Consider the following 14,174-nt stretch of genomic DNA (forward strand, 5'->3'; position numbering starts at 1 on the left):
CTCTGTCCCTGCTGCTGCTAACATCAACAGTAGCCAACTCTACGGTTCGGGTGGCTTTTGAAGTTGTGTTGTCTGGAGGGTTCCTGGGAACTTTATTTTCTAAATGAGTTCATAGGGCTGCTGGCGTTAGGTACATTGGACAGTGTTAGGCTGCTGAGATGGAGACATAGTTGGGGCTGGCTACACCTCCAATTCTGGGCTGCTGTTTGGAGCATGGGACCACATACTCACTTCTCCTAGACTGGAACTTTTTCTTTCCCCGATTCAGAAGACAGCAGTTTCTCCGAAGTCCTTCTAACAAGCTCCCCTAAGTCTGCTTCTGCCCTGGTTGATGCCATTGACATGACTTTGAATGGAGTCTCCTTTGGGCTAAGGCCAATGAAAGCTACCAGCTGGGCACTCAGTGGATTAGTCCTTGGTCTTTCCTGGCTACTCTCTGCCAAGGGAGGAAGCAGGGAGGGAGTCAGCCAGCTGAGCCCAGGCTCTGAGCCAAGCCATTTTTTCTGCTTTGGGCAGTGTGTATACTTACTCATTCAAGTAAGTATTAATTATATACTTTTTGTGTGTGCTCAGGGTAGACCCCTTCTCTGAGAGAAGAAAACAGCAGAGATCCCTTGTAGGAGGGAGCCTGGCATGGCTAAAGCGCTCTTGTGGGAAATTTTTCTTTTTGAATTGGAAACCCAGCATCCGCTGGAGTCCCTTGATGGGAGGCTCCCGGAGATGAGAACAAGGAGACCGTTAACATTAATGAGGCACATTGAGTGGGTATTCCTCCAAAGGAAGGCAGTTTCTCCTCTTTCTTTTGGAAAGTGACAGACTGGATCATGTACAGTCTGTTTTTGGCACCCGGGACTTAGAGATGGCCTCAAGCTTTTCTTCTCAGTCCCTGCTGCTCTGTCATTTGTTATCATCCTCCCTCCACACAGGCAAATAAATAAAGGCCTTTGATCTGCAACCAGTCAGGCACCAAATAAACTGTAAACAAAAGTGAACTTGTGAGTGGGAGATGTTGGCAGCTTCCTCATCTTCTCCTGAAAAAGTGTCTTGTTTTCTGTGCCAGATGTGGCTGTCCACACATGGCCATGGCACCCCAGCTGCTTCGCTGGCCACTGCAGACCCCAGTGTAGGGACTAAGTATGTCCCCCTTTACCAGTGTCATGACTGACTGAGGAAGGCGGCTCTGCTTAAAGCTTTTACCCTGTGCTATCACAGCAGGGAGGAACTTGGAGCCCCATGTACTGAAGAACTCACTCTTGCTGATGTCTGAGAACTGGCTGGGTTCTGGATCTCCAAGCTGGAGTCTTGGAAAGCTGCTTTGTCATCCTGATCTTTTTTTTTTTTTTTTTTGGTTTTTCAAGACAGGGTTTCTCTGTGTAGCTTTGGAGCCTATCCTGGAACTCGCTCTGGAGACCAGGCTGGCCTTGAACTCACAGAGATTAGCCTGCCTCTGCCTCCTGAGTGTTGGGATTAAAGGCGTGCGCCACCAATGCCCGGCGCCATCCTGATCTTTAGAGACCTATAAAACAGGCTCACATCCACCTGCCTCCGTGGTAGCAGCGATGAGGGTCACTGAGATAGCCTGCCCCTTAGTGCCTGCCTGCTCTGGCCTGCTGTACATACTAGTGAGTTCTGGCTGTGCTGTGATTGTGGGGACTGTGGCTGGATCTAGAGTGAAGGCTACAGATGACAGTCTCCTCCTCCCATGGCTTCAACAGGGGGTTCTAGAAAGGCTGGTTGGCTTGGCACTGATGAGCTCCCCTCCTCTCTGCTCTCCTTCCCTCTCTCTCTCTCTCCCTCTCTCTCTTTCTCTCTCTAGGGGACACTACACAGAAAATGAGAACTGCTCACTACCCTACCCCAGCCGAATTGGACGCGTATGCTAAGAAGGTCGCAAACAACCCACTGACTATAAAAATCTTCCCCAACAGTGTGAAGGTTCCCCAGCGGAAACACGTTCGTCGTACTGTGAACGGCCTCGACACATCAGCCCAGCGCTACAGCCCCTACCCGACTCAGGCTGCCACCAAGGCAGGCCTGCTTGCCATTGTCAAAGTGCCAGCCAAAAGCATACTCAAGGACTTTGACGGCACCCGAGCCCGGTTACTCCCTGAGGCCATCATGAATCCCCCAGTGGCACCCTATGCTACTGTGGCACCCAGCACTTTAGCTCACCCCCAGGCTCTGGCCCGCCAGCAGGCCCTGCAGCATGCACAGACCCTGGCCCATGCCCCTCCCCAGACACTGCAACACCCTCAGGGTATACCACCACCACAGGCACTGTCTCACCCTCAGAGCCTCCAGCAGCCTCAGGGCCTGGGCCACCCTCAGCCAATGGCCCAAACCCAGGGCTTGGTCCACCCGCAGGCCCTGACTCACCAGGGTCTCCAGCACCCCCCTAATCCATTGCTGCATGGAGGCCGGAAGATGCCAGACTCAGATGCCCCCCCGAATGTGACCGTGTCTACCTCAACTATCCCACTTTCAATGGCGGCCACCCTGCAACACAGCCAGCCCCCGGACCTGAGCAGCATCGTGCACCAGATCAACCAGTTTTGCCAGACGAGGGCAGGCATCAGCACTACCTCAGTGTGTGAGGGCCAGATCGCCAACCCCAGCCCCATTAGTCGTAGTCTGCTCATCAATGCAAGCACCCGGGTGTCGACCCACAGCGTCCCCACACCAATGCCTTCATGTGTGGTCAATCCCATGGAGCACACCCATGCGGCCACAGCCGCACTGCCTGCTGCAGGTCCTGTCAACCTGCCCACAGGCATCTCTAGAGCCCCCACTGGCTACCCTAGCGACCTCAAGCCAGTTACTTGGAACCAGCACCAGCTGGCCCACCTACAACAGATGTGCAGCGAGGCTGGTGGGACACCAGCCCCTGGCCTGACAGGCAAACATACAGCAGGACGTGAGTTGGCAGGGCCTGGTTTTGTGGGCAAGGCCCCTGCCTACCCACAGGAACTCTGCCTGGCACAGTCCTTCCATCTGAAGCCTTCCCTGGAGAAGCCGACCCCATCCCCACCTGTCAACGGCCTACCAGCCCCACTGGCCTATCCCAATGGTCACTACTTCCAACCCCTGTGGAACAACATCCTACCAACTCCCAATAGCGACAGCTCGGGGTCTCAGGACCTTGCGATGCCATTCCATGGTGGGCAGCCCACAGGTGCACCCCTCGACTGTGCGGCGGCTCCTGGGGCCCACTACCGAGCGGGAACTGGGGGTGGGCCAGTGGCAGGCCAAAACAGCTTGATGCAAACAGTGGATTACCTGAGTGGGGATTTCCAGCAGGCCTGCTTCCGAGAACAGAGCCTGGCCATGTTGAGCAAGGCCCACCGAGCCCCTGGCACCCGAGCCCCCGATCCCACAGATAGTCGAAATCTTCATATTCAGCACCCAGGGTATAGATAGGGAGCCGTGATGCCCTCTTGAGGCAACACGTCATACATCACCCTTCTAGGTTTAGTCTTAATTTTAAGTAACTGGATAGTTTCAAAGTTTCACTGCTCCAATGTGATCATCCTTAGATACCTAAGGAAGGGAACTTGGCGGGATCTATTTGGGGGCAGAAGAAGGTCCTTTATCCTCCCCTCAAGCACCTCTTGGTTTCCTGTTAGAACCTAACCCTGTCCTCTCAGCTAGCTGCCTATCAGTCAGTCTCCACCTTGACTGTTTGTTACTCTTGCCATCTTTTACTGAGACTGGGGTGTAGCTGAGGGGAGTGGCCTAGGGCTTTAAGTTAGGCTTCTTTGTCTGGGACTAAGAAGCTAGACTTTCTAAGTGCTCTGGAAGCTAACTTTTTATTCCCCTGAAGATAATCAGATTGAAATAAACACAATTTCTGTCTTTCCCAGCCACTCCCATTCCTCAAGGCTTGGTTCTAAGTTTACGTTGCTCCCAAGCCACTACACTCATCCTTGCCAAAGCCTTGAGTCTCAGAGAGAAAACCTTTCTGTTGGCATCTTGGTTCTTGACTCCCCTTCCAGAGAAATGCAGTGGCCATCTGGCATTCTCAAGACCTGTCACTGCTGCTTCTCTCCAAACTAAACTACTGCCCTTATCCCTGCCTCCCCTCCTCCTTAAGAAGAAGAAAGCAAAACAAAAACTACCTTACTTGAAGAATTAGTTATAGGTAAAGGATGATCACATTAGAGTTTGGAATTAAAAACACCAAAAAAGTTTAAAAAAAGAAAAGTTAAAATGCATTTGATTCTCTACACTGGCTAAGAATTATTGGTCCACACTGTAAGTTTTAAATGTCATGTTTCTGTATGAATGTGTGGGTTTGAGGAGCATTTTGTATGAGTGGCCCCACGGGTACATACATTTCGCAGCCCTTCAGTTTAATGAAGAACAAAAGGAAAAACACAAAGCCTTAAGCTCTTTGAATTCTTCCTCTACCAAATGAGCATGGTTCAGACCGCTGTAGAGGGGCTCACATTGGAAAGGGCCCCTCTTGCCCATTGCCCATTCTTAGAGCATCTTCCACCTGTTCCAGGACCAATGTGTCTCATTCCCAAGTGACAATTAATTGTCTAGAAATTCAACACTTCTCTGTAACTTTAGATTGTTTTGTTGTAAAATTTTGCACCTGTCTTCTGTTGCACAGTTGGGCTTTAAAAATAATAACAACAATAAGCCCTTGCCTTTCCTCTTGTCTTTGGGGAATGTGAGCTGATAACTGACGGTTTGGGGTTTATTCTCACTGTTCCTTAGCCAGAAATTCTGTAGTGATCTGAAGCAATGTGACTGAAGACCAGATTTTAAATAATTATGTCTTGGCGAGCTGCCTTATATTTAAAAGAAGGAAAAAAAAAAAAAAGGAAAAATGCCTGAGTGTGTTATGCCAAATGATAGCAACATGAAGTCCTAATCTATTGTTTCCCTGCCGTCTGTGAACACTGGTTATTATAGCCCTGTCCCCAAGCCCCTCAACTTCTGGTGCAGCCTCCTTCAAGGTGTTGGCCACCTCACCCAAGGCCCCTCCACTAGCCAATTTTCTGAGTCATATTTAAAGAGCTCCACTATCTCCTGTGACCTCTCTTGCTTGACCTCTGATATGATATTCTTGTAACCCCCTCCCCAAATTCTCCTGTGGGTTGCCACTGTAGGAAACTGGACCAGACACTAACTTGGGGGCTTTCACACCTCACTCCCACCTCTAGTCTGCATGGAAAACGTACTGTGATTCCCTTACCCTACAAATGACTGCCCTCAACTTCGGTGTAAGATGTTTCCTAGTTCAACCTGATTGTCCCCCAACCAGCAATAAGGGTCCAAACCAGGGCCTCATCTCCACAACTTGCCTCCAAAATCCCATGCCACCCCAAGGGAATACCTGGATTCCCCATTCTACTCACATATTGTAGCATCTGTTCTCCATCTCTCACCTCACCTATGGTGGTTTATGGGTGTGGGTTTTTTGTTTTTTTAATTATAAACCAGTAAAATGGAAAACCTCCTCTTGACCTTGTCCTATTCGTTTAATGTGGTGAATGCCTGAGGTGGTTTTTGTCTTGAAGACAGTCCTTAATGTTTTCCTGAGTAAAAAGGAAAAAAAAAAAAAAAGCCCTCCCCAATTATCCCAGACTGGAATTGACTATAGGGTGTGCATATAGACCGTCCAGTCAAGCCCTAGGTGAGGCCCAGCTGAGTTCTGCCATGCTCACTCCAAGGGCCTTAAGTCCTAGGTAGTGGGAATCTGTTTTGCCATAAAACCTCCAGAAAATTATAAACCTTCCTCCTACTTTATTTCTTCTGTCAGAGGTGAGAGCTGTGATGTGATCCTAAACAAGGAAGCTGCCTCACCCTTGTGATTTACACTGCCCCCTAAGTGGAATGTTAGAATTCTTTGATGGGGTTGGGGAGGTGTTAGTTACCTGCTTGGTTTTTACTGTTTTGGTTTTGCCTACAATTTGATGGGAGGATCAGGGAAAGCTAGTCAGTAAGTGTGAAATTACATGGACTTCAGAGTACCTTTCAATTGGAAGTCCCTTTTTGTTAAAGCATGTTGCCTCCTTCCTTTACGTCAAGGCAAGTACTCTTGCAAATGAATCCAGTCTGCCCACTGTCCGAGCTAACATGGTAGGCTGGCACTTAGGAGTCCACTTCATGCTCTGGTGTAGGACCTAGTCTGAATTCCATAGGTAGGTTGTGACCACAGCTGGAATGAGGGACAGGTCCACCAGGCAATCTATCAGTTTTCAGTCATGCAGTTGTGTATCAGCAGAGAAAGGCCAGCTTTAATACAAAGCTGAAACAATAGTTTGGCCCATGTCCCTGCTAAACCCCAAGGTTTACTCTAGTTTCCAGGTTGTATCTAGGAAGCTGACTGAATGAGGTACCATTTTGGCTTTCTCAAATAAGGTCCCATGACCTCCTAGATGAGCGAATAGAGTGAAAATACCAGGCTAGGAGAGCTAACCAGCCCTCATTGTCTTCTGGCTTCACCTCCCTCTGCAGAACAACCCTTTACACTTTCCTTCCTAGTCTTAATGCTAGGCCATTAAGACTGAGGCACTTCATATTAATTGGCTCCTGCCATGCTCACATTCTAAGACCAGTAACTGAGCAAAATTCACTTTCCCATTAAGGGTAGTTAAGCCCACAGAGCCAAGTAACTTGCCAAAAGCAAGCCCAAATTTATTGCCCAAATTGGAGCTGTATGCCTACAGAATCCTAATCATAAATAAATTCAGGGATTAGACATGTAGTTGAGTAGTTTGTTGCATGCACCAGGGGTCCCGCCCCAAACTAGCTGAAGGAGTAAGTCTGCTTCTGTTCTTAGCTGACTGGTAGAGGCGATCATTCAGAGAACTGCACAAGAAGGAATGGAAATGAGATTATAGGTAAGAAAACCAAATGCTTTGTACATCTTAAAGGCTCCTTTGCTCCTGGGGTACAGACTAGCAAACATTAAGCCCTTAATATGTCAGGCACATGCAGCCTCATTAACTCTTCACGAAGATCCATTTATTCTGAAGGTAAAAGCACAAGAAAGGCCTCAGGATTCAAGCAGTGGAAGTGTGTGCCTTTAATCCCAACACTTGGAAGGCAGAGGTCTCTGAGATCAAGGCCAGCCTGATCTACAGAGCAAGTTCAAGGACAGCCAGAACTACACAGAAACCTGGTCTCAAAACAAAAAGATGGCCTCCTTAGTGGAAGTACTTATATAAACACAACGACTTGAGTTTGGATTCCCAGCATCTGTGTAAAAAACTGGACACAACAATCCACATCTATAACACCCTAGCACGCCAGGCATTGGTGGCACACGCCTTTAATCCCAGCGCTCGGGAGGCAGAGGCAGGCAGATCTCTGTGAATTTGAGGCTACACAGAGAAACCCTGTCCCGAAAAGAAAAAGAAAAAAAAAAGAAAGAAAACAAAACACTCTAGCGCCCTAGTGTCAGTCAAGGCAAGGTCTTTGGAGCTCATTGGCCAACTAGCCTTACGGAATCGGTGAGCTCTAAGATTTTTGATCCTGACTCAAAAAGGTTGAGAGTTACTGGGGGACACTGGACATGAACCTTTGGCCTGCACATGTACATACACATGGTAATTATTGGTGTAAAAAAAAAAAAAAAATCCTGCCTAAGCGGAGAACTAGTCTTGGATGAGGTAGGGACTAGAAATGACAGCCTTGAGAAGCTGTCCCTGCACCTATCCATCGAACCGCTAGAGGGCAGCTGCAGGTGGCGAGCCCACACAAAGCTTGCTGCAGTTCCCATATTGTCCACCAGAGGTCCAGATGCGAGCAGAGCAGCATTCCTTCTGTTGGGCCCAGCCTCCCAAACCCTAACCAACTGGGAGGAGACAGGCTGGAATCAAGTTAATAAATACAATTCAGGATTTATTAAAAATCAAGAGTTCCCCTGCTGTGCCCTCCTAGCACTAAAGAAATAAATAACCAGAGAGGGCGACACTGGGTAAGGAAGGAGACATTAATCTCAAGGCAGAATCTTACAACTACCCCTCCCTTTTCCAATACCCCCCACCCCAACTATGGCTCTTGGGATATAGCACCTGAGCAGGCACCTCAGTCCAGGTAGAATGTGGCTGGCACCAAGGCATGTCTGCCCTGCCCAGGAGGGGAGACAGGCCCTGGGATCACTTGTTTCCAGCCCTTGATAACCCCGAGACCTGCTCCCCCCAGGGGCCAGGGCTGAAGCACCAATTGGAGGCACCTGAGGGGTAGGGATGGTGGTGGTAGGGAGAGGGTGGTGGGCTAGTAACCTAGGCAAAAGAAGAAAGAGGGTCCGGCCCCCTCTCCAGTCCCTGTCCCACCTCCCTTCCCGCTTAAGCCCAGAAAGCTCCACTCTCAGCTGAGGATCTTCCGGGGCAGTTCAACAGAGGCACGGATGAAGACTGCGTCATCCCGCACATAATTTCGCTTCCGGATGTCCTGGTGGGAGATGAATTTGGGGTAGCCAAAACCCAGAGAACTTTCATCCAGGGAGCCTCGCCAAGTGCCAGGCTTTTGGAAGTTCTTCCAGTTTGGATCAGGGTGGAAGGTCTCCGTGACATGCTGTGGCTTGGCCAGACCTGGGTCGCTCTGATCCAACAGGGAGAAGGTGACCCGGCGGGCAAAGGGCCACTCAAGAAGATTGTCAAAGGCGCCTGGTAACACACGGATGTAGATAGAGAGATGTGTGCCCTCACCACTGCCGTTGCCATTGAGGAACGCAGACACCTGCAGCTTGTAGCCATACTTATGTGTATAGAAGGCCGGACTGAAGCACTCCAGGTTAGGCTTGGCCTTGGCCTCTTGGAGACGCCGCCCATAGCTGCCAATCTTCCAGATGAGCACTCCATCACTGCCTATGGATAGCTCCTCCAGCTCTCTCCGAAGCTCCTGCAGTTCTTGCCGCTGCCGACTCACCAGGGCACACATCATAGCCAGATGTGGCTTTACACTCTCCTCCACGTGACGTGCCATTGCCAGCTTAGGGCACTGTTGGCAAAACCCAAGGCCATGGGGGAAGGAAAAAGTTACCAAAGAGGAAGGTCCGGGGGAGAGAAGAAGCAGGTAGGGGTAGCAGGCACCCAATTCCACAGCACGATGGCAGAGGGCACTGGGAAGAAGCACGAGTTGGCTAGTGGGACCCATCAAGCCTCAGCTGTGCCAGCAAACTGATCCTGTGTCTAGGACTTCAAGGGCTAAAGGGGGCGGAGAAAGGGGACATCTCACCCTGTGCTTGCAGCCAGACTCTTTGAAAGGGCAGAGCACCAAGGCAGTGCTGCAGCTGTCCTTCAGATGGCTGGGCAGGTCCTCCCGAGCCACAGTGCCCACACCACATTGATTGGGGCAGGGAACAGGCAGCCGTGGGCACTGGTACTGATGGCTCTAGGACCAGAGACAGAAGCAGTGATCAATAACCTGACTCCTTGTTACCCAACCTCATAGGATACAGGTCAGTAAGGGCCTCACCTGGATGGTATCAAAAACAAACTCCTTGGTACAGTAGGCACAAGGCTGGGTGCGCTTGGGGCACTCAGAAGTGGCATGCTGGGCCAACAGTCGCCTCATCATGCGGGCACCACACTTGTTCTCACAGTACACACTCTCTTGGGGACACATGCCCTCGTGACTCTAAAACAGCACAGGGGCCGAGTTAAGGGATGCCTGGGTTCCCAGGAGCCTCACCCTCCCTCTACCTTCAACCTGGACCCACCTACCTCGTAGGCCTCCCCACTAAAGTCACAGCCACAGAATTCACACTTGAGGCGGCGTTTAGGGCAGTCGTGCTGCAAGTGAGCAGGCAGATCACGACGGCTCAGCTTGGCTGGACAGCGATTGGGGCAGGGGACTACATTGAAGCTGCAAGTGTTCAAGTGGCCCTAGTGGGAGACACTCAGTCAGCATCTGTGAGTCAGGGCCAGTCCCAGCTCTCCACCAGAGCCTCACCTGTAGATGGCGAAGTTGCCCACTCCAGCGGCAGCCCTCCTCACTATGGATGCAGCGGATAGGCAGGCCTAACACTTGGACCTCCAGCTCTGGGTCTGGGTAGATCTGTGGACAGAGAATGGGGGGATCAAAGAGGATCACTTCTGTAGTCACATTCACCGTGACTCTCAACTGAGCTGGCTGTGTCTATAAGCCAGTAATTAACCTCTTGAGCAAAGACCTCTCAGACTATTTGTCTTTGTGCCCTAGGATGAAGGACACAGGAGGTTGTATCTACTCTGACTTGGAACCTAGGGTCCTCAACATGCCTGCACAGGAACACGCTCCCTTCAGGAGGGCACCCCATCACATCAGCCTGCTCAGTCATAGGCTTACCCCCACCAAGCTTGCTTCCTCTTAGTGGAGGGGTCCTGGCCCCCAGCCACAGGTCTAACTTGCCACAGGAAGAGAAAGGAGCATTTTTTATGGGCACAGAGCAGCTCTGTGCACCCCTACAGGCTGGGCATTGTGCCTGTCCCCCAGGGCAAACAAGTCTTAGTTTGCAAACTGGCCTGGTGGGAGAGAACAGGCTACCTTTGTGGGGGCACGAGATCCTGAGGCTTGAGGTTGACACTGGCCCTGTGCCTGCTCAGACTGCCAACAGCTCCAGCTTCCACCAAGGGCAACAGTCTATAACTCTGTACCCGGGCTTCCAATCTAGCAGTGTGGACTCACCTTGGCATAGTCCAGAGGAAGCTGGTCCTCGGGGCATTTGAAGACTCCTTCACTGAAAGGGGAGAAGGCAGGGTTAAGGCTCCTCAAGCCCTGGGCCTCACTCCCTCATCCAGGGTAGCTACCCTCCCTTGCCAGGCCCCTTCCTAACCAGCCATAGCTGAGACACAAGAGAAAGCAGAGGTCAGAAGGAACCCACTTTTCAATGGTGCTAGACTACCTACAAAGGGTATTCTAGGCCCAGTGCAGACAGCTGCCTTGGGCAGCACTTACCCAACAGGTGGCAGCTGGCATCCCCTCCCCCCAGGACAGCAGCTGGACTTGAAAGAAACAGGCAGCCTGCCACCCCCTTCCCCCAAAATGGTTTTCATTGGCTATTCTGAAAGCTGATGGGAAGCTGTACAAGGATGTTCTTGGATGAAGTGCCAGGGTTACCCAGCCTCCATGACTATGCCAGGCCAAGAACCAGGGCAAAGGTCATCTTGAGGCTACTTAATGCTATCCCTCTCCTCTTTTGAGGGCGCATCTCCTAAAGAAGTGGGAAGGAAAAGTAAGGCCTTTGGCCTTGTGCTCACTCACTCCCACCTGGCTTTCATCACCTGCCTCTGAGAAGGGTTAGAGATGAAACAAAACAAAATAAAACCCAGGCTCCCTAGTGAAGAAGCAGCTGGGATGTCTGTCTGTGGCAGCTCCACATCTCAGACAGGCTCTAATAACACAGACAAGGCTTCTGAAACTTGGTGACCCCAACCCCTGCCAGCTGTCCTGTCTCCACCAAGATATTAACACTCATAGCGCCTGGTAGCATGCTTCTTCCTGCCAGTTTGCCCTAGCTGACCCTAACAAGACCTGTCACACATGACTGTCATGGTCCAGGCAAGACAAGGGCTCACCCAGCAGGACAGAGGCCCCTTAGGCATGGCATTCCTGGCAGATCTGAGTCAGGTAGGCGGGAGGCGGAAGCAGAGGCTACATGGTAGCCCTGTTGTGAAAGCACTTTCCAGAGTCTGGGCAGTCCACACCCCAGGTGCCTAGTCCACTTCCTAGCACCTCCTCTTGGCCCCGCTACTACTGGCCATGGCCTGGACACACAGAACAATACATGCTCAGGCACCAAACAGGTATGCCTGCATCCACAGGGCAAGCAGCCTTTCTGGCTCAACCTGAGTAATAAATAGCCTAAGCAGGAGTGGGGAAAGAGGAGTGGACCAAGGGGGAGAGGGTCCACTTGGCTGCTTCAGGAATGTGCTGACCCAGTGGTTTTGGAGACAACAAGGGACTACGGCAAGTCCCTAGGCTTCAGGCAGAGGCTTACCCTGCAGCTTGGGGCCCAGCCAGGACAAAGGTTTGGCCAAGGCTATGGACAACCTAACCTGGAGGGGGTGGGGGGACAGAGCCTGCTCAACCACCACTAGAGGCCACGGTACACTAGATCGATGGGGGAGGGGAGAAGGCAGAGGCTGCTTCTGGCTGTGCAGTGGAGGCCCAAGCCCAGGGGAGAAGACAGGATGGGGGGAGGGGGCAGTGGGAGAGGAAGAGGGGATTTCCGGGAGGAGGAGGGGCAGAAGCAGCCTCGAGGGGACTGAGAAGGAGGTGAAGGAGGAGGGAACAGCCTGACAGCCCCTCTTGGCTCCTTCCCCGAGGCAGTAAGGGTGGGTCAGCTGGAGGAGGGGGCTGGCTCAGCTGGCCTCATCTGGAAACCAGAGGGCCGGGAAGGGAGCTGAGGAGACAATGGGCCCGTGTGTCTGTAGAGGAGTTAAGTGTGTACATTGCAGGGAGGAGGGAGAAGAGACGGGAGGAGGGGGAAGCACAGCAGCTTGAGCAGGAGCATATGTGAGAGCAGGAGCCCGCGGCTGCTAGGAACAAAAAACAAAGGGCCTGCTGAGATTTCCGCCAGCCAGGATCTTCGGAGGGGGACGGAGCACTGAGGCAGAAGTCCCACATTGCTCTCCCTGCCAGTAGCCCTCGGACCGCGACTGACCTGCCCTTCCTGTGCTCTAGGGCACGGCGTCCACAGGCGTCGGGGCTCCCCGATCTCCCCTCCCACACCGCAGCCCTCAGCGGCAGGAGACTCAAGACCGCACAGGGTGCCCAGAAATGTGACGGATGCCTGAGGCGGCAAGGCAGGCCCCCGCTCCCGAGAGGGCAGGGGACATTCAGTACCAGCCCGGGAACAATTCCCCTTTGGCCAGTGTGCCCGACCATCCGTCATACTCAAGACCCCACAGAGGATCCCCGGTTGAGAGGCAGGGAGGGCTGCAGGTCACAGTCCAGCCTCAGCCTCTACTACGTGACCACACGCAGCCCGGGTTGGATTCCCAGCTAAGACCACCAACAACCGTGTGACCCTGGGCAAATCGCAGCCTTTCTTTCAATCTCTGTGAAATGGGAGAACAATAGCGGCCGCTTTTTCGCGTCAGATAGAGTAAGGATGGACGGGGGGAAACTCCAGAGGCTCGCAGTGTCGCGCGGGAGAGGCTTTGTCCTGCCCTTCCCTGAAGGATTCAAAGTTCAAGGCTGCGGCCGCTCGGGCTCAGGAGCGGGGGGGTGGGGGGAGGGCCGGCCACGGATCGGGAAGGGCGTCTTGCCCACCTGGAGCTGGGCAGGTAGGACCCGAGCGACCTGACGCCGGGGTGCGTGGGGTCCTCCCCGGAGCCCTGACGTCACTGCCGCCCCTTGACATCGGGGTGGGCGCTCCTGAGGTCACCGGGCGGCCGTGGAGACAAAGGCCCGACGTGTCTCCGGCGCGAGCCCTTCCCCATGCAGCACCCGGCACCCCCGGCACCGCCGGCCCAGGCCCACCGCCCCCGGGTCTCACCTGAGGAACTCCTGCAGGCAGGTGTCGCAGAAGCGGTGGCCGCAAGTAGACACCTGCACGGGCTCGCGCATGGGCTTCCCGCACAGTGGGCACAGCAGCCGCCGCTTGGGCTTCTCCAGGAACTTGTAGTCGAAGCCGGCGGGGCGGCGGGCGAGCGGGCGGGCACGCGGCGGCCCCAGCCGCGCTCGCTCCGGCCGTGTTCCCCGGCTGCGGGCGGCGCCGACTGGCGGCGCGAGCGGCCGGGTCCGCAACCCCGCCCGCCGGAAGAGGGGGCGGAGCCGCGTCCCCACGGTCCTAGAGCCCGCCCTCGCACCCCGCCCACTCGCTCCACAACCCCTCCGAATGCGGTCGCTCTCGGGACGCTTCCAAAATTAAGTCAGCCTCGCCCACCCCCGGAAGCTGGGGCTTCTCTTTCCCGTCGGAACCGAGAGCGTGGCTGAGATTGTTCCAGAAGCGGGGGCCCCTAACGCTGCCGTGGTGTCTTCTCTGGTCGCACCACACAGACTTGACTCTTTAAGAGGCCACCTTAAGGTCTCCTACGCCACACGCCGCCCAGGGACCCGTGGCTCTAGCTTCCAGGTGCTAGGCACCGAAGCCTGGCAACAAGATCCCAGAAAACCCGGCTGGAGCAAGGAAACTGGGCTGGGCGCTGGGCCAGCGGAACCTTGGCCCCAGCCTCCGGCCTCTGACTGCGCCCACATTCCTCCCGGCCGCTGCCCTACAACCACAGTCG

The 14,174-nt window shown here is 53.4% G+C and overlaps 2 protein-coding genes across 7 annotated transcripts in view; one reads left to right on the plus strand and one right to left on the minus strand.

Annotated features, from left to right (window-relative positions):
* The window catches only part of Fam222b (family with sequence similarity 222 member B), a 54,794-nt gene extending 49,320 nt beyond the window's left edge, over positions 1–5,474 (plus strand). For 3 of the 6 annotated variants that reach the window (XM_027426609.2, XM_027426611.2, XM_027426610.2), the window contains exon 3: positions 1,817–5,474. In XM_027426609.2, the coding sequence (XP_027282410.1) occupies positions 1,817–3,417 (1,601 nt within the window). In that variant the 3' untranslated portion in view covers positions 3,418–5,474. The remainder of the gene's footprint in view (positions 1–1,816) is intronic. The other 3 variants (XM_027426612.2, XM_027426614.2, XM_027426613.2) reach the window with 1 other exon arrangement.
* A 1,482-nt stretch (positions 5,475–6,956) lies between these two features.
* On the minus strand, positions 6,957–14,142 carry Traf4 (TNF receptor associated factor 4). Its single transcript, XM_027426114.1, has 8 exons — positions 13,982–14,142; positions 13,442–13,735; positions 10,627–10,678; positions 9,913–10,017; positions 9,684–9,845; positions 9,436–9,597; positions 9,196–9,351; positions 6,957–8,958 (listed from the first exon to the last, which is right to left on the minus strand). Exons 1-8 carry the CDS (start codon positions 14,140–14,142, stop codon positions 8,326–8,328), a joined length of 1,725 nt encoding a protein of 574 aa, XP_027281915.1. The 3' UTR covers positions 6,957–8,325.
* Positions 14,143–14,174: the final 32 nt, after the last annotated feature.

Source organism: Cricetulus griseus, chromosome 7, assembly GCF_003668045.3.
Source record: "Cricetulus griseus strain 17A/GY chromosome 7, alternate assembly CriGri-PICRH-1.0, whole genome shotgun sequence".
Classification (NCBI taxonomy): Eukaryota; Metazoa; Chordata; class Mammalia; order Rodentia; family Cricetidae; genus Cricetulus; species Cricetulus griseus.